Here is a 27253-nt window from a genome sequence, read left to right on the forward strand (position 1 = left end):
TCCAAGCTTTTAAATGGCATAGCTTTTGACCTCATCCATCAAAGGGGGCTGACAAGGCAAAATCCTACATGCTCTGCCTGACACAATGGTTGCTGTGGTATTTGTTCAAGCATCTTAATGCATACTGACATTTGAACCTTATTTTCATTGACAAGCTGTGATAGCTGAACAAAGACTTTGATTGCATACAGAAAAAAAAAAATGTGGACAGCCCCTTTGAGGAATGAGCTGGCACAATGCTGGCATGGACTACACCACTGAATGCAGTTATTTAGCATAACTGGCACCAAAATAATTTGGCATAGAAGAGTTATTCATCGGCCCACTGAGAAACAACAGAAAAAAACTCTTAGTGGCTTAGTGGTTGATGATTTAAAGTTGAAGCTTCCATGGGATGATGAGTATAAATGTGAGTAGGCAGTGACTCTTTTAATCTTGACTCTGGGCCATTGAAGATCCCATCGTAATGGATTATTTCCACAACTGCAACCAGCTTCACAGAGAAAGAGAGAGAGAGAGAGTGAAGGACATGGGAAAGGGGAGTGACTGGACAGATGATCATGAAAGGGGGGGACTCAGCAAGCATGAAATGTGCAGAAGAGATGCCAGCAGCACAGTCCAATTCAATTTAGGGGATCAAAACAAAAGTAGTTCCCTTTGAAGACACTGGGCACTATGGGGTCCAATTAGTGAATGACTTGCATTTGATCTGTCTCTGCCACCCACCAGGGATGGAACTGGCTTTTCCGCATGTGCACATGTGTTCTCATATGTCTCTAGTGTAAGGTAAAAACTTGATGAAATTTTTGCTTTTCAGAACAGCACTTTGGAAAAGAGAGAGATCAGAAAAGTCTCTCTAGAGTTCTTGTTCAGGAGGTGCTCGATATGTTGAGCTGAATATTCCATCGGTTTCTCATTTGTTGTGGAACTGGAATTCAATTCTCAGATTACCAGAATCTCACCTCAACAGGAAATTACTATGGATTTTGACTGATTGGAATCCAAGGGCAGCCAATTTTTGATTCCACTGAAGGATTACATAAAGGTAGTGTATTGGAAGTATTGAAATTTGTTATTTTTGTTCTGTTCCTGTTGTATGTATTCTGTATCAACAGAAATGGTATGAAATAATTTCATGTTGTTTTTCCCTGTTTACCCAGAGGAAAATGTAATTGCTAAAAGGATGTTTTTTTTTTGTTTTTTTTTTGTATACCAACATACTTGCACTGGGGTTCTCAGATCTATTTTAAGTATCTTTGTCTAAAATGTTTCTCCTTAAATTATTCTCAAAAAGCACAAATAAAAATAGAAACAAATGAGACAGTTGTTGGCATTCAGTATGTGTTTGGATTAATGTGAATAGCATAGCTCAGATGTTCTGGCCTTGCATGGATTAGATGGAAAATATTTGAGTTCCAAATCTCTGACTATTGGTGACAGACTTTGAAATCTTGGCAAATCTAAGCACAGTTTGTGAAATTTCTCTTTTAAAACTGAACAGACATGTGAGATTGCTGGGGTCTTTTTCCTAAGGAAAAAATTCAAACAACAGGGGTTTTAAGCAAAAGTCTCAATTTGGTCTCCATTAAATCACATTTTTGTCTACAATTTATGGCCAGAAGTATGTGGACACATCAACACTATACTCATAAGCGCTTGTTAACCCTTCTGTTATGTTTTGGTCTTTTTTGACATGATTAAGAGTTACAAATAGTGAAAACTCAATCGTGCAGTTGGTCAAAATGCCTTTCGATTCTCCACAACAATAAATAAATGAATAAGGAGAGAAAAAAATATATAAAATTTTATGACACTTGTTTATACTTGTACAATGTTTTTGGTGGTTTTTAGGGCATTGCCAGGGCATTACTAAATGGTTGCTAGATGGTTGCTTAGTGGCCCAAGTCAAAAGAGACCATTCCGAAGTATCTATGATATCCTGATCCCTTGATATACATAGGGACCATTTCAGTGGAAGTCTGTGAGATTTGTCATTTATTTTTCGTCTGCTAGGTGGACCTTTATATTCTGAAATAAAACTCTTTTAGAATATAAACTATGATGTATTTGTTACAAACAAATGGCACTCTTTCCAGATTAAATGCTACTTAAAGCTTGTGTTCAGTGTAATAAGCAAGTCTATGTCAATGTTCATGTTTATAATCAAATGGGAGGTGTACTGTACATCTACCCTACTCTACCACATCTTTTTTGACCCGAACAAAACGGTTGTTTGGAATTTTCTCCAAAACAGAACATTTAAACATTTGATTTCATTTATTTGCCATTCACATTAACTGGAAGTCTTCCCTAACAGCTTCCACTCTTCTGGGAAAGATTTGCACTAGATGTTGGAATGTGGGTTCAGGGATTTTCTACCATGAAGACACAAGAGCCTCAGTGAGGTCATGCACTGATGTGGGGGGATGGATTCTAGCTTGCAGTCTATATTCCAGTTCATCCCAAAGGTGTTCAGCGGGGTTCAGGTCTGGGCTTTGTGCAAACCTGTTAAGTTCTTCTACACCAGACTCAGTACACCTTTTCTTTATGGACCTCACTTTGTGCACAGGATCGTTGTCATGCTGGAACAGAAAAGAGCCCTTCTCAAACTGGTGTCACCATGCTGGAAGCACATATTTCTGTAGAATGTCATTGTCTGCTGTAGCAATACATAATTTCTTCACTGGAATTAAGGGTCCCATGCAGTGTATGAAATACCTTCCTTGTAGGGTAAAGGCCAGTTTTAAAGATGCCTTACTCTGATGTAGTCTCTTGTACTTTGTCTTATGTTTGATAATTAATTCATCATCTTCACAGTGATTCATATTACAATGGAGCACCTTATGAGGTGTACATTTCTCCAACACAGGTAATTATCAAAACTGTATTAAATAAATTCAGCCAAATATATCTCTCTAGACCTTAATTAAACATCAGCAAATGATTTATTCAACACATGGGACTTACTTGCCCCTAATATCACTTCCGCAACTCTACAAATCCCCAACCTGTCCATGATAATAATCTGCTCTGCAGCAATTTCCATTCCCACTCCTAAGAGTCTGTTTTTGTTCAAGTGCCACTGAGAGGCAGGAACCTCCAGCTCTCAGCTGGAACAGGATGAATTAAAAGCCGGTTATGACCCTACGGATACAAGGCCCATGAGTGTCTGTAAAGGAGATGAGTTTTCACGCATTAAAGTGGCAGATCAGATTAAACAATCCCTCTTGATGTGTGGAATGATTTGACCCTCACCACCACCTCATTGTTCCATCAGGTCTCTCTCCTTTCATTCTTTCCAACAAAAAGTATATCTCTTTTGATAGAGAATGTCAGGTCCCACTTTATATTAGCTGTCTTTAACTACTATGTAATAACATTAAAATGCTTACAATACAATGTATTTATTGTGTAACTACATTTGTCTCAAATATTTTTCATCCAATCGCTTTCCACATTCATCCAAATTATAATGGCTCTATACTTATACTGTATGCCAACAATGGTCTCATTTTGTTTCTATTTTTATTTCTGTGCATTTTAAGAATAATTTAAGTAGAAACATTTTAGACATTCTGCAAAATTCTCACAAGATTCACATTTGCTGCTACTGAAGTTGAGGTATGGGTAGGTTTAGGAGTAGGGTTAGGGGTAAGGTAAACAGTGTAACTACAGATGTAATTAAATGCAGGTACTTTCAATGTAAGTACTGTGCAACAAAACATATGTACATAATAAGTGTATTGAATCAAATGCTTAATACATAGTAGTTAAAGACACCTAATATAGAGTTCAGATTAGATTTCACACTCTGACTTATTATACAAAAAGTAACACCATCTCTACACTGGAAGCAACTGATGACGTGTAGCAGTGACATGCACAGACATTAGCAGGGACAGGCGCTGAAGGAAATGTAGAGAGTGGGAATATAAATCAGTCAGCGTGTCAGCCAGGGAATTGTGCTTGTCTACTCGACCAAAAGGGCACCTTTAGGTTTGTGAACTAATGGGGCAGGGGCTTGCGCCCCTGTAGTCCCCGTTCTGTGCATGTCAATGACGTGTAGCATTGCAACAGTTTGATGCTGTCTACACTGAAGTTGTCAAAGTTGCAAATCATCTACACTAACTGCTCACTAACACGGAGTAATCAGCTCTAAGGTCGATGGAAATAAGAACATTTTAAGACAAATTCATCAGCATTTTCAAGTGAAACCCAACAATATAAAATTGATTTTGCATGGGTTATGTTAGAATTGTGCAATACTATTAAATATAGATAGTTACTGTATATTATTGGTTTTAATGCATAACATGTCCATGGACTATATTTTAATAAACATGGATTATTTATTTATTTTTTACAGCTTAATGCAGTACGAGGGAAAGTGTATATTGTGCTGTGACTATTTTCTTTTTTTCACCATTTAATTATCTTTTTGCCCTCATTAGTTCATTTTAAATGGTCCTGCGGTGTTACAAATGCAAATTACATTTTTATTTTTGTACATTTATGTGTTTTGGAACGCCGAAGTAAATTATTGCAGGATAAACTTATTTAGCAGTTGGAAACCCCATAGCAGCTGTGGTAACTATTTTTTTTAAGCTAATTCCAAGGTTATATAACACAAAGTATGTTTTAAATTTACAAAGAAGAATTAAAACAATTGAAAAATAAGACTGCTAAATAAGACTGAAATGCATCATCACAGTCTGTGAAAAAGGTCTATTATAAAATAATTAGCAAAATATGTTTAAAACAGTTTTCGATTGGGTATAGCATGAATAGCATCAGTCCACACTGATGGATATATAAACTTTCCAAAAGTATTTCATGTCAAATATCCACATAATTTTGCTACAACTGCATATACACATGACTAAAAATAAGGTTTAAATTAGAAGGCCAGAGACTAGACAATTGTGAGCTGGCATTTGTGTAATAGTCAGAGATTATTTAAATACATGTCATATAAAATATATAGCACAAAAAAAAACAAACAAACAAACAAACAAAAAAAATTATATTTACAAGTCAAATATTTCATTTCAGACAGATAGGGATATTACACGTGTGCTTCTAGTGAAGACAGCTCAATTGATTGTCATAGGAGCAATCTGTACGTTTTGATATGTCATGAAACTGCAAAAATTTTTGCAAACCTTTTGGAGTTACCTGTTTGATTAATTACTCATTTTGTTCTGCTCTTCAACTTTGCAAATTACCATGGACAAACACAATCTGCTTAAATGAATAAGCACACAAACAATTGTACTTCTTGTCAATACACCTCTAGGAATTTGTAAATGTGCCACTGCAGATTGAACACATTGTTTCAAGAATCACAGATCAGGCTAAAAAATGTATGTGAACCCTTGAGCTAATGACTTCTCCAAAGGCTAATTGAAGTCAGGCGTTCCAATCAATGACTTGAGATTGAAGTTGTGGGGTTGGAGGTGCCCTGCTCTCTTGAAAGTTGGTCAATATATAGGCATGAATGGCATGCCTCGGGAGCTAGTAATCCATGTTGAGCTGTGTATTTTTTTTTTTTGGAATAATTTAAATGCATTAGTGGTGGTGATAATCAAATCATGCAAAGCCATATTACAAAATGTGGTATCCATAATATTGCAGCACAACTGGTAGTTTAAGCAAGTATACAGATAATTTGAACAGAGTAATTATTTCAGGTAATGTTCAAATAAATAGTGCCTTATTTGAATAGAAATCGAAGGTTATGGAGCTGGTTTACTGGCATATATATTCATCTGGTTCGGAAAGAAACAGATAATAAGAAGAGATTCACTATTAAAAGTATAATTTTGTCCATGTAACAGGCCTTAAAGGTCCTTGTTATATTATAATAGAAGTATTTATTCCAAAATTAATACAAAATTATTGTGGTGCTCCATAGCATGGTCATCTGAAGCACTGCCGTGCACAGAATGGGGGCTACAGAGGTGGAAACCCCTGCCCCTTTCGTTCACAAATCTAAAGGTGCCCTTTTGGTCGAGGGGAGATTTAAGCGGAGGTGCCTTCAGTTTCTCCTTCGAGTTTCTACTTCGAGTCCCAGACCGATTTCTCTTCCCACTCTCTCCATTTCCTTCAGCCCCTGTCCCTGCTAAGGTCTGTGCATGTCACTGACCTGAAGGTTAGATTTTAATTTGTTCAGTATGACCTCAGACAAAATATAATGATTTTTAATAAATCTGAAATTACCTAGTCTATGTGCTTTAATATTTTGTCACGAAATTACTATCCCTTTTCTTAATGTTACATAAAACTTACAAAAATTAGGACTTCTTAAAAACAAATTATGCATTCTGCTTGTGGAAAACTCCTATTTGGCAGCAAATGCCTCTATATTGTTTAGAAGTCTGCCTTGCTTTGCCAGGTAAACCTTTCAAACTGTAAAGTCACATTCACCTCAGAAGTAAGTCAGATCTGTATCAGGTTGACTGGGTTTCTCACATCTCTACAGAAAAGACAGCAAGGCTGTGAGAAGTGGAGAAACACTGGCTAGAAAAAAGAAAGCTGTGGGTGCTTAGGGATGCAGGAAGACCACCTGCGCCATTCCCTGTGAGTGAAATAATTTGTTTCAGTCTGTCACTCACAGGGGAGAAGCATGTCTGGTTAAAGGCTGAAGCCATCAATAACCTAGCTGTCACCACTGGTAACCACATCCAGTCGCAGTGACACATCTGCGGATACTAAATAACCTCATGCAAGGCTAAGAACACCACTTCTGCGAGGTAAACTAAGCACTGTTGAGGTCTCAACAAGGTGCTGTGAGAGTTTAAGAGGATGAGTACAAAAATAAAGCATAAATAATATGCTTTACTTGGAATTATTGCTGCCTTGTCAGAATAATCGTGTTTATGCGATGAGCGCACATGAATGTCACCACAACGTCATAGTTACCAGTGGGAAACTCTGCCACCAAATATGTAGCACAAAAGCAGAATTGCAAAAATAGGTTTCAAGGTTTCATGAACACTCCCACTGTTTGTCATTGATTGGATAAACAGATAGTCTTGCCCCATACTCATGCCATTGGTTGAGTCAATTGCTGGGTTTCCATCTAATTATTTTTATGTGCATTTTAATTTGAGCTTAAAAAACTCTAAATGGAATCGATTGATATGCGCATAAACTCTCAAAGTTGTATGCACTAGACAGAGGTAGAGGTCTGCACGGCCTTAAAATGAAACCCGAAACAGACCCTACCCAAGACCGTGTGGCCCGTCCCTACAAGTTCGGTAGGCCTGTTTATTTTTTCCATTTATTACAAACATGAAAATGAAGTCCTACTTGAAAAACTAACCCGAACCCGGCCCAAAACCCGTTGGGTTCTCGGGTCCCATCAGGCCCAGGTCAGGTTGCAGACATTTAGACAGAGTTTTATGATGGAAACTGTTTATCCTCAAAACAATGACGTGTTTTGGCTATTTGTGCACGTTTCCGTTCCTTCTCACAACAAAGCAATTCTTCGAACATTAACTTTGACATTCGGAAGTGTTTAACCCACAGCTGATCATTAAAGTGGGTCCTCACAATCCATCAGGGCCTCGTTTCCCAAAAAGCATTGTAAGCCTAAGTAGCTCGTAGAGTCCATCTTATGATACATCTTAGTTTTTTAAGCCGTTCTCCAAAAGCCCTCGTAACTTTAGTACTTGAAAATGGTCGTAGATTAACGAGTGCTCTGGTGTAATCGTTGAGTGCTTAAAAGCATCATAAAGACATAGACTTATGCAGATACTTGCAGGACAATCACAAAATTATACAATACAAATGAATACAGTTAATGTTGAGATTATTACACTTTATGCAGTAGTATATAATGTGACCAAGATACTTTTACTTTAAATTTTGTTTATTTTTATCTATATATAATATAAGTATATATGTCTAATTATCTGTGGTGAGCAGGGCGGAGCCGAGCGGCATCTGGGCAGAGAAGGCCAGGAAGATAAGTGGCGAATGTCTGTCACCTGCATGCCACACCAGTCTAGCGTTCCAGCAAGGGGCAGCGGGAGTATTTAAGGAGAAGAGATTGCGGCAGACGAGACAGAGAGAGATGCGTAAAGCTGTTTGTGTGTATCTGCGTGACAGTGTGGTGTTGCTGAAAAGCAAACCTTTTGTGTACTGCTGAAAAAGCGGCCTTATTGTGTGCGAATGAAAAGTGCAACAATAAATGTCTATGTGTTTTGTCAAGCCGGCCCCAGCTTCTGCCTTTCCATAATTGTTACATTATCATATAAATAAGCCAATATATTTGTAATTATTCATTATTTTTAATCCGGTGTATAATGACATAGAATTCTGTAGTTTAAAATAAATGTATTAAATAGATAAATAAATGACTGAATAAATAATTAGACCTAAATCAATAAATTTCCTACATGGATTTGTGTGCGTGACAACATGGTACAAAGCTGCAGCACAATTGTTTTTAACAAATTAAATTCATAGGGAATGGAGATGCTATATTTAAGGGAAACATTGTCTATCTTGGCTTGTCAAAACATCTTCCCACCTTCCTCCTTTTCTTTGCTATTCATCATAAGTCACACAAACAGCTACTCGAACAGTCTTTTCAAGCACATGATACGTTTATTTTATACAAAGATATCCAAGTGGTCACAGAAGTACCACAATAACAGTTTACAGCTCATATACACAGAGTCAATAGATCTATGAAAGTGATCATCCCATGTACGCAGCCATGTTTGCTTATTAGGTGAATATGTGGTTGTCATTCACATAAACAGCTACTTGAACAGTCTTTTCAAGCACAAGATAACTTTATTTTATGCAAAGATATTAAATGGTCACAAAAGTACCACAATAACTGTTTACAGCTCATATACGCACAGTCAACACATCTATGAAAGTGATCATCTGATGCACACAGCCATGTCTGTTTACATTAGGTGGACATGCGGTTGTCATTCATACTGTAAGTCACACAAACAGCAACTTGAACAGTCTTTTCAAGGAAATTATACGTTTGTTTTATGAAACAGACAGAAACATTACGATCACAGTTTACAACTCATATACAGTCAACACATCAATGAACGCGGTCGCGATCATCCGATGCACATACATTAGGTGGCTATGTGTTTGTCACACATATTTAAATATTTATTTATATCCACTCCATCACAGAATTACAAAAAGGACATAAATAATTCTGATGCATGTTTACATAAAAATTGCAGGTCACACATGACAGTACTAAATCATTAGTATCAAGCATAAAAATAACAAAAGAGCCTTCACACATTGCGACTACCAGTAATGGCTGATACAGAACAGTATCTGGCCAGCTGTTTGGCCTCCTCTTAGACATACCTGTGAGCTGTAACCCCCTTACTACAAGCCTATGTTCATCACCTAGACCCCTCAAAAAAAAACCTGATTTGACACTTATAACCAATGTTGTTAATATATTGAACAGAGGTCGGCATTTAAGCAGTTTAGTAAGAAAGACTTCCTCCAGACTATGATCGAACACACCCCACTTCCAGCACAAAAACCCTCAGCTGCATTACATTTACACTGATTATGTCTGGGGTATTCAATATTATATTTAAAAATACATCAGGGTACACATGTTAACCTGTTAACATTTTAAACACACACACAGATTGTGCATCCAATGGCACAAGAGAGGTTGAACACTTTGATGTGAGATGTATCTACTCAGCATCTGTTGTCGCATTTCTGACAGAGATGGTATTTAAGAATTTAGCAATTTGCTCTTTTCTACAATTCATTGTTTTTTTTTTTTTCAAGCAACCTAACTGTGGACAATTTTATTTTTTTATTTTTTTTAAGCAAATGTAGGCGACCGCTACGTGAAAGCTGCTGATAGAGAGGCTATATGCAGCTCTCCCGTTTTAATTGTCATCAGCTGAAGTGATTGGACACACAGCATTAAAGAGCATTAAAAACAACATGTTTAGTTTGAATTTCATGATAGCATTGACATAATTTGAAAGCTGAGATGGTTTTATCACAAAACATAGAAACCCCAAAACAGTCTAAAAAAACAAGTTTTTGACCTACAAACAGCCCATTGCGACTTCTGCCTCATTTTGATTGAGTGCGTCACATATACAGTAAAACATGGTGTAATGCCAAGTGTATGACAATAAAACATGACCTATAGCATTGTGTATATGCTGTATATGAGTATATGCCTGCTGTTTTATTCCTTTCCTTGTCAGTGCTGAGGAACAGCATTGTATGTACTTTTTCTCTCGTACAACTATCACAAGGTTTTACCCCTCCATTAGGTCACCATGCACTGATATTATTTGTCTCCTTTTGCAAATAATACAGCCTTCTAGTGAGTGGATGTACTGATTGCAGAGTCTTTTAAAAAATAATGTAATAATGACAAGTAATGTAATAATGAAAAGCCTGTCTTTTAATAATGCAGCAAATGCTCAACCGTTGGAATGATAAAGTAAAGAACAGAAGTGAAAAACAATGCTTTTAGACCTAAATGACAGTCTTGGTGTATAAAAAAAAACTAGAATTAGGCTACCTATTGTGCTGTGTGCATGTACGTATGAAGGCTTTATGTGACTGTTCACCAGCTGCACGTGCATCTGTGACGTTTGATATTGAAAGTATCTTCCATTTAGTGTCATACATTTGGAATTCGATAGAAGTGAATTATACATTTACATTCATTTTCATTGAATAAGTTTCATAAACGTATAAGACCTCACTAATTTTACAAGACAGATATACATTATGTTTAGGAGTAACTAAAAGTAGAGATGCTACTAAATTAACATTCAGTTGCATGTCAGTATCTCAGCTGTTTTCAAAACAACGTAACTTTTCCAGTAATAGCCTACTTTTTTTCCACAATGAGTTGATTTTTAAAATAAATGTTCACTTTTTTTTTTTTTTTTTTGCCGCATTTCTAGCATAGTTTCCCAAACACTCACACTTAAAAGTTAAAAAAAAAAAAAACATTAGCATATCTTCAAAAGGTCTATCAAGCCTAAATAAATAAATAAATAAATAAATAAATAAAATACACGTTTAGAGAGCCCTTTATCTGAGTTTAAGGTGTTTCAGGGACAGTGCGATGCATTGTTTTCTGAATGGTTGTCATTAAGTGACAAGCCAGAATCAATCATCAGCAACACCTGTATCCTGTCAGACCCAGAGCAGTTGTCAAATACAAAAATGTCTTTCATATAAGTATATTCACACAATGCTTAACACCCATACTGCCTCTCTATAGGCCTGAATAATTAATGACTCACACAACAGTGTGTCTGTGCCCAGCAGTAAATGATAGCATCCCTCTGGTTTTAACAAGCTTTCTCAGTATAACAAGTATGTTGGTATACCACATTTGACATGTTTCAACAATATGTCAATGTGGGAAGGCAGTTTAAACAGTGAAATGGTGTAGAGTTGCAACTCAAGTGCAATTTATTGCATGCAACATAATTTTGTGTGCAAGAAACCTGTTCAAAATGGGTTAAATGGGTTTAGAAGCTGCTAGAAAGTAAAATATGTCTCATGCATATAGTGTTATGGATGTGTTGCTCCACAAATGAACTCTTCCCTTTAGTTAATAACCGCTAGATAGCTTTATATGTTCTAGTTTCAACCAATACACCACTAGTCAGTGTGTATGAATTATACTGCTGGCAGCTCTTGTTTTATTTTGTTTATCTATACACTACTGGTCAAAAGTTTTGAAACACTTGACTGAAATGTTTCTCATGATCTTAAAAATCTTTTGATCTGAAGGTGTATGCTTAAATGTTTGAAATTAGTTTTGTAGACAAAAATATAATTGTGCCAACATATGAATTTATTTCATTATAAAACTAAAATTTAATAATAATAATAAAATAAAATAAAAAGTTTTTGAAATTAATGACTTGGACCAAATAATAAAGAAAAGCAGCCAATAAGTGCCCAACATAGATGGGAACTCCTTCAATACTGTTTAAAAAGCATCCCAGGGTGATACCTCAAGAAGTTGGTTGTGAAAATGTCAAGAGTACATGTCTGCAAATTCTAGGCAAAGGGTGACTACTTTGAAGATGCTAAATTATAACACAGTTTTGATTTATTTTGGATTTTGTTTAGTCACAACATAATTCCCATAGTTCCATTTATGTTATTCCATAGTTTTGATGACTTTACTATTATTCTAAAATGTGAAAAAAATTAAAAATAAATAATATATATATATATATATATATATATATATATATATATATATATATATATATATTACACATCATCGGTCAAAAACACGTACTCATTCTTTATATATATATATATATATATATATATATATATATATATATATATATATATATATATATATATATATATATATATAATATATATAAAGAATGAGTACGTGTTTTTGACCGATGATGTGTAATATATATATATATATATATATATATATATATATATATATATATATATATATATAATGTGTGTGTGTGTGCGTGTGTGTGTGTGTGTGTATGTGTGTTTTATTTTATAAACCCAAACCAAATTTACAATTTATTTATTTCCAGGCTGCATTTGCAGTGCATTTTTTAACTTTTTTTTTATTTTAGGGTCATTCAAAAACAAAAAATCATTTTATATTCATGTTTAGTCTATTTATTTTCTCTTTTATTTCATTTTAAAATGTTTTGTATTTTGTCATGATGTGTATAAGTATCTCCCAAAATAAGTTAATTCCCTTTAGTAGAGGAGGTGACTTTGGCTAGATAGCTTTTCAATGTTCTAGTAAAAGAACTGGGTGTATGAACTGGGCAGCTCTTGGAATAATTTAATTTAATTTAATTTTACCAAACTGAACCAAGTTCGTGCTTGCATGTCTGTCAGTTTGCATTTTTTTAGCGTGATTCTAATATTAATATCATGATGACTCTTTAAGGCTATTTTTTATTTTATTTTTTTATAATTATTATTTTAAAAAGTTTTGTAAAATCTCATGGCACAGCCCTATGCCGAGCGCTAATTAAAACATAATAAGAAATATTGGCAAAATTAACTGAATACAGCCCAAATTCTGATGGCAGTGATGGATGCGATGAAAAGACCTTAGCTGACTGCCATTAAATGTAGATCTTGACATTTTTAGTGGGGAACTGCCTGAGTGGGCGAATTAACTGAATTAATTATTACCTGCTCTGTTTCAGAAGGAAAGGCGGTCTTCCCATGCATTAGTTGCTTTTATGTTTTGAAATCTGCCGATGCACACACATTTGTTTTATTGCTCAGACCCCAGATGTCATTAAGAAAAGAGTTGGAACTGTTCCACATATTTGTGCTCCACCAAGTGTTGCCATGTGCTGCCTCAGCTGTATTTCATCTGGTGAAGGAGTTGGTTGGAAATTAAGCAAGGCCATCATAATGCATCACTGTTCTGCGCTACATTCACAGAGCATACAAGAGCAATATAATAACTTGTTGAACTTCAGCCTGCTTTAAAATGATAAAACTGTGCGGATATGGAAAGTGTGCCGTGGACTGGAGTGTGTGTGTGGGTGTGAAAGAGAAAGTTTCAAATGTGTGTGTCTAATCATATTGTTTGCCCTGAGAACAAATAAACACTGTTCAATATCCTCATAAAGAGGGAGATACAGATTCATAATAATGATATCCTCAAGGTTTGGCTTTAGATATCTGAGGGCTTAATCTCAATACCTTAAGTGATACATGCTTGACGGCTGTGGCCATCCAAGTGAGATATGTTTACCACTTAATATAGATGATGCTATACTTCTTCCCTGACATTAATTTAGTATCGGGAACCTTAGAGCCTTGTGCACTGTGCAAAATAATTGCAGGGACACATTTTACAAGAAGTCAATTCTTTACTTGTAATGAAAAGGATTACAGGGGTAGATGTGAAAGTATAGATACAGAATAAAACTTTTACTCAATTAAAAGTCCAAGTATCTAGCCAAAAACATACTTGAGTGAAAGTAAAAAGTATCCACATTAAATGTACTTAAGTATTAAAAAAGTAACTTTTCCTAGCTAGAATAAAATCCAGAGAGAGGAGATTGTGTGACAGAGGATACTGTTAAAATCGATTGGTTTGTTAAGTCACCTTTTTACTGTCTCCAACGACAGTGGAATTCACAAACCTGGTTATAGAATCATGTTACAATAACTACATTTTTTCAAAATGATTTTATGTGGCCTGTTGTATGTAACAGCAATTTTCTGGTGGAATGAACAATAGAAGCACTAAAACAACAATTACTCTGATCCCTTTTCACTCAAATCACGAGTAAAACGGCAGATTATCAGTTCATAAACACTCACTTTTCACTCTGTTCCTCACACAGTGCTATCTTATTGACAAATAAACATAGCGCACGACTCATTTTAACGTTTGGATTACATAACCAACTACATTTACAAGCTTGTGTAAGTGTAATCAAATTGTGTGGTAGCTCAGCTGACTGAGTGTTGCATATACAAAGGACTGGGGTATGAGTCCTGAAGAGCTTGCGAGTCGACACATGAACTGAAAGTGTCATAGAAGCACCACAAAATGACATGGTTGCTTCAGCAATCATGTTTTTCATCTCACATTTTATGGCTCTATCGTTTAGATTTAGGTTTAGGGTTTATAGGGAGGTAGGTTTTGTTGATTTAAATCTCGAAAGAACATTAACCTTAAAATACCTCATCTGTTCGGGAGAACGTTTCACTTGCTTTTAGCGCCACACAGTGGACATTTCACTTGGGAACTGCACTTAGATGTATAATGAACCGCATAATTTTATTTTGCAAAAACTTTGCCACAGTCACACAATGTTCGTTGTATGGGAGAAGGTACTCACAAATTGTGATGTCAGAGCACCCAGCCCCTTGAGACATAGAGAAAGATAAAATAAATAAATAAAAAATGCTTTGAAGAAAGTTAGTAATGTTGGTTTTGTGAATTGTTTTCTGAGGTTTGCTAACAAACCTTGCTGTTGAGCAGATGGATGAATTCAATAAAATTCACAATTAGTATTTACTCAGATTCCATTATTTTTATTATAATTATTATTATCATCATCATCATCATTGCTGGGTTTATAGTTATTATTATAATCAATAGTTGCCTAACAACAACAACAACAACAACAAAAACAATAATAATTCAGCAAATAGGGAGTAGAAATTTATAGATGTGATTTAAATATAAAGGCAAGTGTAGAAATAAATGACGTACACATTTAATTACAAAACCCTTTTGTGTGTATATATATATATATATATATATATATATATATTCACTATCGGTCAAAAGTTTTGAAACACTTGACTGAAATGTTTCTCATGATCTTTAAAATCTTTTGATCTGAAGGCGTATGCTTAAATGTTTGAAATTAGTTTTGTAGACAAAAATATAATTGTGCCACCATATTCATTTATTTCATTATAAAACTAAAATGTAATGAAAAAACATAAAAAACCTTTTTGAAATTGATGACTTGGACCAAATAATAAAGTAAAGCAGCCAATAAGTGCCCAACATAGATGGGAACTCCTTCAATACAGTTTAAAAAGCATCCCAGGATGATACCTCAAGAAGTTGTTTGAGTAAATGTCAAGAGTACATGTCTGCAAATTCTAGGCAAAGGGTGACTACTTTGAAGATGCTAAAATATAACACAGTTTTGATTTATTTTGGATTTTGTTTAGTCAACATAATTCCCATAGTTCCATTTATGTTATTCCATAGTTTTGATGACTTTACTATTATTCTAAAATGTAAAAAAAAATGTATATATATATATATATATATATATATATATATATATATATATATATATATATATATATATATATATATATATATGCTAAGGCTGCTAAGGGTAGTAAAAAAAAATTTTTTTTATTTCCAAATAATTCTTCCTCAAAAGTACTAAAAGAATAGTTGATGGAACTGTTACCAGAATCATCTAGAGGAATCGGAATCAGAATCATGCACCAAATTTGAAAATATTTTCAAATAAAAATGTTATCTTTTGGAGCCCCACATCACAATATGCTTCCTTTGTATGTGGGATAATAGTGTGAAGATTCTTCAAAATGTCTTCTTTTGCATTACTTGGAAGAAAAGAAGTCATATAATAATGAGATCATTTTACATTTTGGGGTAAAATATTTCTTTCAGTTATGGGGCAGGCATGGCTGTAGAGCAACTTTCAATGTGTTAATGAAATAAATTGTCACCATTTGCAATCCAAGCCGGATACTACTTAGAGTCTGCAGAAGTCAATACTGAACGCCCAGAACCAGTACTGAAATTGGAAATTCATTAGACCACATTTAGCTTAATTGTATTTGATTTTAATGGGAGACTACTGGAGGTACAACTAAATGGCCAGCATGTTATAGCATGCAGAGATAAGTGATCTCAATGTAATGGAGATCAACGGCCAGTATTAACAATATGTCACCTCTGAGTGAGTTATCAGTCTGAGCGATTCCTTCTCTGTTCTAAAAACTAACCTTGCCAAATTTGAGAGCAGCTTCCAGTTTAAAAATTATAAAGAAACTTTTACCCCATGCCTGCACTTTCAGAATGCCTGCACTTTGCCTTGGGGATTGTTATCTTATTATTTTTTTTATTTTATTTATTTATTTTTTACTTTTTTTCATATTTCATATTGTTCTTACATATTTTCTCTAAAACTCTCGACTGTGGATATACACAAAAAACAGAAACTCTGTTGAGGTCTTCCTCCTTTGACCATGAAGTTTCTAAGAGTAAGTATGGATTTTTGCCCATTTTTATCTCCTTTTATTTTGTAGTGGATGAAACTATTTGAAATTCATTGGCAATACTCTGAATAGAAGTATAAAATCAGAATCTGAGACTTCCTGATGCTCTATCTGACAAAAGCATACTTTTGAGATAATTGGCCTCAAGGTTGAGTTTGATGGGGTTGATAAGAGTAAACCTCTTTGATTTACCAATTTTCTGGTCTGGAATTTCACAACAGCAAATCACATCTGCCATGACAGATACATTTATGGTAAATTTGTTTCGGTGAAAAATGTCATTTAGAAAGTGTTTCTCAACCGGTGGGTGACGACCCAAGAATTGGTCACAGATCTGTTCTGACAGGGTCATGGATAGAACGGAAAACAACAATGCTAAATACACATAATAAAATGCCACTAACCATATACTGTAATTGTGCATAGCAATGGCGTAGATTTGGTTTGAACATAGAGGGGGACCAAATGTGGGTCAGGCAAACAAGATAAATAAAGTATATTCAATGTAAGGATGCCGCGGTGTGAGAATTCACTCTAAATGTAAGATTATAGTAAGTTCGCAACATGTAGTTCATGGCATTAAACAGTATTTTCTTCTGCATCAGTTTATTAAAGTAATCCGTTGTTCTGTGCGACACCCCAACATAAAAAAATCGGCAACAGACTCTAAATACTGTCCACAACACCTTACAAATAAACCTTTGGACTATGAATAATAACAGGAACATTGCTAGCAGGCTATTTAAAGTCTGATCATAACTAAAATTGACATTTATTGTGGTGAATTTGTACAGAAGCAATGCTTTAAATAATGAGGACGATTTAAGATGCAACTTTTCAAAGTTTACTTGCTGATAGTAACTACACGCAATGCACTGCGAGCTGTCAGCATGCCTAACATTACAAAAAGTGGCATCTTTAATTCATCACTTTAAAATCACCACAGATAAAAATATTAAACTTACTAGTTGGACGATTAGTGAAGCATCCTGTCCCAAGGATGTGTGACTTTCTATGACTTCTGTCTGCTTGTTTACATCCGTTGTCTTCAGTCAGTCATCTAAATGCTCCCTAACAGCCAATTTAAGTTGCTTTTTTTGATGGATATGTGTCTGGTAGATTGAATTCCTCTGTTATACTTTGGAATTTGTGTTAAAGCTTCAGTTTCACGTGAATTGAAAGTTCACATTCAGTTCATGACACCTGGCCATTAAAGCACCATGCGGCCACCATCTGTAACCATAACAACAGTTCTATCAGGAAGACTCGCAGACTTGAGTGAAATTTAAGATGACATTTATTTGATGAATATAAAACAGAAATGTAATGTCTCTCTTTGGCGTATGCCCCGTCTGGCGGTCCAAAGAAGTTGTACTCGGAACCGTCATATCCTGATGGAGATAGGAGGCAGGGGCGAGGAGCATCTCCCTAAAGAGAGAGAAAGTAGAATACCCCCCAGAAGAGAAGATCCATATATATATATATATGCCCGTAAAACCAGCAGACCCCATGCATGGTCCATGACATGCAGCTCCAGTGGACTGAATTTCGGTATCTGCTGCAAGAACACCTATCCGGCACCGTGATGTCCAGAGGAACGAATCCTACTGCCTGCTGCTGACGAGAGCTGCCTTGAATATATATATATATATATATATATATATATATATATATATATATATATATATATATATATATATATATATGCACACCTACATACATTGAGTGGAGCAAAATGAAAACACTGATAACTTTAAAATCAATAAGGCATTTGGCAAAATAGTTGGAGAAATAACAAAAGCATTTGGAGGGAGCTATAATTTATCAGCAGGAACAGAAATTAACGGTAGCAGAGATGAAATTAGTGATCTTGATTCTGCACAGGTTTTATCCAATGATTGCGAAACCTACTTGCTACTAAATGTAACGTCCCCCGACCACATGCATTAAAAGTGAACAGCATCATACTGGAATGCATTGATACTTAAATTAGTAGGCTGACATGACTGTTAAACTCATGAGCTTTGAAATTTGGAACATTGATGAAGCCCCAATGCTTGAAGATCCCCATGGATTGAAACATGGTCCGACCAAAGATGAAAGTGAATTATTTATGAAGACATACGATACAAATTACTGCACATAATAATGCCTGAATGAGTAATAAAACATAAATATGCCGTGAAAAAGGAATTACCCCCTGTATGACCTGATCATATAGGTGATATGCATTGTGCTGGAAATGAAATTATATGATGAATAAGAGAATGCAGGGCGGAGATTACCACTAGGTCTCAGAGGCACACCACAACAGTGGTGCTTCCGATGAGAACGTGGAAGTATGTATAGAGTAAGAAAACACTGCATTTTCCGAAGAGACATTAATGTGCCCTTGAAGGCGCTCGGGTAGGGAACGCCGCTCGAAATGTTGAACCGAACGAAATAAGTAAATTATTTCACTAGGGACCCTTTCACAAGACTTTGGTGAAGACTATATTAAACTGTGATGCCATGCTCCCTCAGAGTGCCCACATCATGAGCTCTGTCTTTCCTAGTGAGAAGGGCATAGGGATGGTACCTTGTATTGGAAAGCGCCCGCTACGTGATTTAGAGCGAAGAGCAACCAACAAAACAGGGATATCTTACTGAATGGAGTGATGGGACCCCGTACAATGAGCACTGTACATCATGACATGCCTGAATAATGATCTTAATTCCCCGATGGGGAAGCTCAGGCATGCAACATGGTGAATGACATGCGGGTGAACATTGTCCGAGTTACCCTCATGTGATCACGCTGTGAATGTGTGGTTGCCTGCCGTTACTATGAGAGCGAATGCGCTGTTGACATGAAATATTACCTTTTGATATTGATGCAGATGTGTTATGATGAACAGACAACATAGGCAACAGAAGGCCTAGACCCATGACTAAATCTGAATGCATTTGATGGGTATGATAAGAACTGCTGCCTGAGCCGATGATTTTGACAGACTTGGCGAGGAGCGCACTCCTTCCGTGCCAGGTCGTGCATTCCAATTGAGGATGTGGTGGCTCAATAGAGGGAGATCTCCTAAGTAAATGAGATATGGATGGAGATGTGGGTTTGCTGATTGTTTACTCCCCATGGGTTTGATGTGGGTAGAAGTTGAGATGAAGAGATGGCGTCATTGGGAAAGGAAGGCGGGCTTCCAGAGATGTTCTGTGCACTGATTGTCCTGTGGCCTGGAGAGGTCAGAACATGTTTATTATGATTCCGAAAGGGCGCGATCCCACTGAAAATCCAGAAATTTGCAGACATGTGTTGTGGTGAGGAGCTGCTGATCCCTAAAGGTAAGGAGCAGTGAATAAGTCCGTGTCCATAGCTGGATGTTAGCTAGTGAGGAGCGAATTGGACTCGAAGTCAGACAGTGCTATAGAATGATGTTGCCGTGTTAGCACACTGAAACAGCAATGTGATAGATTGTGAGCAGACTTATAAAGCATTGGCTTACATGTTATTGGCTAGGAGTTCCCTAGCTAATGGTGCGATGATGTACAGCTTCTAGTCTTTCTGCTAGAACTACGCTGCGCTTATATCTCCAGTACACACACATGCGCAAGAGTTTTCCCATAGGCTTACAAAAGCTTACGAAAAAAAATATTTAATATTAAATATTTATACATTATATCTAATATTTTTGCCATGTGCAAATAAAGCATTTCACGGTTTTTAACCTTGGATTCTAAATTCTTACAGTTAAATTAACCGTATAATCGCGTCATCCCTAATTCATTTAAATATTTATACACTGTATCATATCGAACATTCAGAAAACCATTAGGGTTAATGTTTCAGAAAAAAATTTACCCATTCAGAAAATTACAGTTCTTACCTGCTCATCTGAATTGCCTGTCTGCTTTCCTCACCATGAAAAACAACTGATCATTTCTATGGAGGCCTTTAACATCTTCACATATGACTCATGTGATGTATTTCATGTTTTCTAAATTCATACAAAAGTTTTTTTGTAGTGCTGCTGTTTCAAAAAACCTGCCCCCTCTTAATTTGGAGAGGAGATAAGGGGGCTTAATATTATTATTAATTTAAATATTCACTGAATATTGACCTATGGTGCACTAGAGACTGTCTGAAAATTCCATACGCTGTGCTATAACATCACCAAGCATTAATTTAAATGACTTGCATGTGCTATAATAACAAACAATGTTCTTAAAAAATGTCAACATTTTAAAGGTTGTAGTTTCTGTATAACTCACACGTGAAATAAATGCATGCTTGGACGTCAATGTTTGATTCTACATGGAGAGGGTCCGCACATGGGGGCTGCCATGTTGGAATCTACTGACCAGCCGAATACTACTCACTTAATCTCAGTAACCGTCCTGTTATTTGACACTTTCACTCATTGATTAAAGTAATCATGGCTGACTGTGAATACTAAATTTCTACAATGGCATCTGAAACTGAAAACTATTGATTTTAAATTATGCTATATCCAAGCCACTAGGTGTCAATATAAGTCCAAGATGACACAAAGACAAAAGTTACTGAGTGCACCTTTAATAGTGCAATTTCCCCCCTTATCACGGAACCTGTTCTGTATGGGAGAGATTTTCTCGAACACATCTGAGCCTTAACTTACATTTGATCTTTACTTGGCAAACATCCATAGTTTTAAAATAGAGAAACTATTTTTGTATATATACTAGTGCTGTCAAAGTTAACACGATAATGCATTCACGCAAAATTTGTTTAATGGCACTAATTTTTTAACGCCGTTAACGTGTAATATGACCCTTTGAATAAACCGTTGTTCATGAGAAGCGAGTCAATTCGCGTAAACACCGCTAATGTCACATGCATTGACCTACGGGAAAACAGATGGTGGGAGACATTATGCTGAGACCAGCACCAAGCATTTTATCAGTGTAGCACAGCATTAGAACAGCAGTAGAACATGCCCACAAAGCACAGATAGAGCTCGGAACTTTGTAACATGATTGCAGCAGCAAGAGAGCTACCATTTGAACACCTGCATTGCACTGCGAGGCACGGTACGAAAGCTGCGCGGTGCAAGTGCGAAGTGAAAGTGTGAGCGCGAGGTGATTGTCTGTGTTCCGCGACTGCTACCAGGTCCTTGAATAACCTATAACGTGCCAGTAAATGCAGCCGATGGAGTTTCTGGTGCCCCCCTAGGGAGTTGGTGCCTAATGCAGACTGTGTAATATGCATATAGGGAGCGCCAGTACTAATTACCGGCCAACGGAAACCCTGTTGCTGTCTCCAAGGCTCTGTCACAATTTCTCTGTTTGATAGTGCACTAACCAATGCAGAAGTTGGAGACATTGCTGGAACACTGCAGGTAATCTACACTGTCATTAACCCATTTAATCCTACCGTTTGTCAGGTTTTAATTTAAGAAACAACATATTCAGTAGGTATAGAATAATGCTTATGCTATAAGGTGATTTTTGCCAAACATTCACCATCATTAATTATATGTTTTGCATTGTACAATAATATGATCAGGGCACTTTTTCATTTATTTAGGGTAGCTGACACGAGAATTTGGCATGTCCTGTGGCATGTCTTCCATCTAAAACTTTTTAAACAGCATTTTCTAATTATTGTGTTATTATGCATGTAGCTTTTATGACATCATAGTAAATGTTATAGTACATGGAATATTATTAAAAAAATAATTTGTTACACTGCAGGGCCATTTAAAATGAACTAGTGAAGTTAAAAACGTGTTTAATAATTGCATCCTAAAAGAAATGTTAACCATTTAGAAGACCTGTAAACATCCCTTATACTGCTTACATTCTAACCTAGAATCTTGATAAGACATTCATTTTACTCAATCATTTGCCATTCTAAAGAACAACATGGCAACATGGCTTATAATTTGTGGGAAAACCCAGAATATTAGGATTTACTGACTCAAACGTTTGTCATGAGCATTTTTGTTTCAATTTTCATCTTTTTAACTCAATTTTGGATGGTAAATCTTTGGTTGCTTTAAAAAATAATAAAACAAATGTTAAAATAGCAAATGTTGTTTTATACTTGTACAGTGGACATTTAAGGTGTAATGCAGTTGCCCCCCTTGGCTGTTCGTGTGATCTTAATATGGTGGCCTTCATGAGATGATCCGTTCCATGTTAGAATAAATAAATAAATGCATATATGCAGTACTGTGCAAAAGTCTTAGGCACATAAGATGTTTCACAAAAGCATTTGTCTTAAGATGGTTATTTATATCTTCAGCTTTAGTGTGTCAATATGAAACATAAATGTTAGACTCCCAAACATTACTTTTGCAAATAGAAAAGATTAGAATAGAAGAACAGGGAGCCCTGCAACAGATGTCTTAGCCCCCACAAAGCCCCCCACTGAACATTGTGTCTGTCTGAGATTACATATAGAGACAGAAGCAATTGAGACAGCCTAAAGAAGCTTGGAATATCCTTTCTGCCAACAACCAAGAAAAACTGTGTCAAGGTGTACCTAGGAGAATTGGTGCTGTTTAAAAGGCAAAGGTGGTCACACTGAGTATTGATTTAGCATTTTTTATGTTTACTGGACTTTGTATGACATTAAGTGATAAATGAAAACTATTTATTTCATTATTTTTGAAGACATCCTCACTATGCAACATTTTTCACAAGTGGCTTAAACTTTTGCACAGTACTGTAAATAAATAAAAATCAGCTTTTATTTTGCTACTGACACTCATCTCATGTGAGTGTCCATGATTTTAGACATTTTGTAAAACATATTTTACTCAAGAAAATATTACTGAATGCACCTTTAAGTTTTCAAAAGGCTTATAATGTCTGTTCTTCTTGTTTATCTCGAATTTCAATATGAAACTCCACTGCAGTCCACATAATGTGTGCCCTGTGTAGCTCTTACCGTCTGTCATATTTTGAGAGACTTCCTCTCTATCCTTACATGCCCTTGTTTTTAACCACAAAGCGACTCACAGCGTTTCATCCGAATGTCATTCATTTCATGTGGCAGTGCAAGGTTCCTCTGTGTTGAATCCAGTCAGCAAAGCCTTTCTCTGCAAAATGTCATTTGGCACTTTTTTAAAATATAAATAAATGATGCCTACTAAAATCAGTGCATAAGCATAGGTGGCTGTAAATCTGGGTTCAAATAGCTCGGAACTGGCTCATAAGGCAGCGTGACTTCTTTTCACTCAAGCATATTTTCAAGGTCTTCTCTCGAAAGGTTACCTAGGATGAATTCTGAGCGTTTAATACTTTAAGAGAGCTGCAAGCAAACATGAAATTATTGGCATTAAGGATGAACATGTTTACCATGAATCTAATCTGTTCCTTATTGCTTAATTTAAAACCAATTGCCTCAGACCTCTACCAGATGAAGTTTGTTATTCAGCTGCGCATTGTCAAGCAGAAGCATTATTCCTCTTTAGCCTGATGGATTTTGAGCTGATAGTTTTTTGATGTGGTGCATTTTGAATATTTCAAATTCCTTAAAGAGCAGAAAATGGCGTCTGCAGTGCCATCTGTTCCTGTGCCTGTTCTAATGAATCATTGTTCAGTTTAGCTTTCGAGATGGAAACTCACAAACTGCACGCTATAATTTTTTTCTTCCCTTACACAAACAATTTATATATATATATATATATATATATATATATATATATATATATATATATATATATATATATATTAAAAAAGAAGTACAAAACCTGTCATAATTAATAAAAAAGAAGTTGACAAAAAGATTTAATGCAATATCTTGGGATAATATATGCAATATGAGAGATTTATCAACAATCTTATTGGGCCGGTAATTTTTGACTGGGAACACAAAAGGTGTTAGCACAAACGAACACAACACAAGGGTTCAAATCAGTATAACAACAGAATTATAGTTCAATCAAGAAAACTCTCTGAATGATTTTACATGTTAATGTGGGTATGACATATTGATAGGACATTGATCTTGGCGTACTAGATCTGCTACGCTCAGGGCTGGCCCGTGTGTTTGTGGAGCCCTGGGCGAAATCATGAAAATGGGCCCCCCGGTGTGAAATGTGTAATAACTTTAAAACATCCATAGAACCACTGCAAACCTGATGAGCAGATTTTTATTTTTTATATAAATAGAAAGCACTAAAAAAAGAAGCACTATACTGTATATCTCAATAGATGACAAATAATGTGTCCAATAGCTTTTTTTTTTTTCCAACATGAAGATGTTAGGTTAAAATGTACATGCATGCCTAAGGGAATTTGGGTATTTTAGATGCTGTGACAAGTCACCATTTTATCGCCTTATTTTGATCATCTTTCAACTTTTTTTCTAGATGTACAAATAAACCAATGTCTCAATTAATATGAGGTCATGAAACATGAAGTATGATAATTACTTGCAGTTTTACAATAAAGTTTACAATAAGATTTGCATTAGCAAATTAACAATGTATAATATGATTTTCCAGCATTTATTAATCTTGGCTACTATCATTTTATAAAAATACAATTGTTTATTGTTTGTTCATGTTAGTTCATATTGTATTAACCAATGTTAACTAATACAATTTTTAATGTTGAAAATGGACTAGTATATGTAGAAATTAACTTTAACCAAGATTTTTAAGTACTGTTCATTGTTAGTTAATGTTAACTAATATAGTTAACTAATGTTAACAAATACAACCATAAGTGTTACCCATTAAAGAAGTTAAGCAGTACACAATAATCTGCATAATTTATTCATAACGCAAAGCATTGCTGGAAACTAGAGCGCAGCTTCTTTTCACAGTATTATTAGACAGGAAGGAATCCAGACACTGCCGTTATAAAGACGCAAAAAACTCACAGAGTGAAAATATGAACAATTAATTTGGAAAATAACCAAACTATCCTATCTGCAAAGGTGTCTGCTCTATAGGAGGTATGTGTTTATATTTGTATAAACATTTCAAGGTGTTGTGTATATTTTCAAGATGTTGTGTTTATATGTAATTTTATTATACATTATTCATTGCTGTAGTTACCTTATTTTCACTGTGTTTTAACTTTTATTAATTTTTGCACACATTCTGGCCAACTTTTTATTTTCATTGATTTTGTTGCTCTAAATAAACATTTACACACATGTGTATAGTTGAAATAGAATTTTAAGCATTGTCATCAGTGTCCTCTACTATTAAAACTATCTAAAACTGTTTTAAACAGCATTTTCTTGCCGATTTTAGATACACTGCTGTTATTTCATTTGTGGTCACTTTCAGTTGTTTGTCTTTTTTTTATTATTCAGAGCTCATTTTATACATAATATGATGTTTTTAGTTTTCACCATCATTGTGATTTGTATGTTAAATGATAAGGTCCACGCGTGTTGAACAATTTCCAGAGTGTGTGTGCGATAAGAACCATTGGACTGCGGATAATTTCAAAATAAAAGTAATCAATGTTTCTTAATCTTATGACTTGTTCATTTAATTTGCACATGTTCGTGGGGCCCCTCAGGCACAGGGCCCTAGGCGGCCACCTGTATCACCTGTAGGACGGGCCGGCCTTGGCTATGCTGCTGCAGAGCAGGAACAGAGACTTGCTACTGCTAGAACATACACAGACCTGTATGTGGGAATGCAGTTGCTGCTGCACAATAATAAAAACACATGGCATGCTGCATCAAGCATGTATGACATACTGCTGCACAATTAGACATAAATACAATTCCCATGTAGCAGATCTAGACATTTGGAGATGGGGAGGTGGAGGGTTTCAGTGAAAAACTCTTGCAGCACACTGCATTGAAACCGCCTTTCTTCTAAACTGAGTAAATTTAAATGTTAGGCAAAAAGAGAGTATGCAAGTTGATTGGCTACCCAATTAAATATCAAAGACCTATCTACTTACACAATGTGATCTGATTAACTTGACATATCACATGTGAGCAAGCTGATTGGCTAACAAATAACAAGTTCAAAGAACCTATCAGCCTGTGCCATTCAAAGTTTCATGCCTGATCTGACTCATTAAAGAAATCAGTGCTTCTGAATAAAGATCTATATTGAGTGATTCTATAATTTGGCTACTCAAAAAAAAAAAAAAAAAATAGGATCCAATGGCTCCCTCACCATTTGTGTGAAGCCCTGACTGCTATCTTAGAGTGGTGGAATTGAACTTGAAAGTTTATTTTCTTTTCTGTCACTTCAAATATTGTAAGCCATAAATATTCCTATTCTCCTTTTCTCTGACCTTCAGATGGAGCTGATTCCAGAACCAGACCCTGATGAAGAAGGAACCAAAATAAGTGTGAGTATGTAATCTATGGCTGTATTTGGAATGTAAAGCTAGCACTTGCTTACTGCAATAATAATAATAATTAAAAAAATTTTTTTTTTAAAAAACACTATGTAAAACAGCATGCACTATGCAACAATAATAATCT

At 35.6% G+C, this 27253-nt stretch overlaps 1 protein-coding gene across 1 annotated transcript in view; it reads left to right on the forward strand.

Annotated features, from left to right (window-relative positions):
* vstm2a (V-set and transmembrane domain containing 2A) overlaps nt 1-27253 on the forward strand; it is a 70856-nt gene that overhangs the window by 17503 nt on the left and 26100 nt on the right. Inside the window, exon 3 of the mRNA XM_051682625.1 lies at nt 27067-27117. Coding sequence (XP_051538585.1) covers nt 27067-27117 — 51 coding nt within the window. The remainder of the gene's footprint in view (nt 1-27066; nt 27118-27253) is intronic.

This window comes from Myxocyprinus asiaticus, chromosome 41 (assembly GCF_019703515.2).
Source record: "Myxocyprinus asiaticus isolate MX2 ecotype Aquarium Trade chromosome 41, UBuf_Myxa_2, whole genome shotgun sequence".
Lineage (NCBI taxonomy): Eukaryota > Metazoa > Chordata > Actinopteri > Cypriniformes > Catostomidae > Myxocyprinus > Myxocyprinus asiaticus.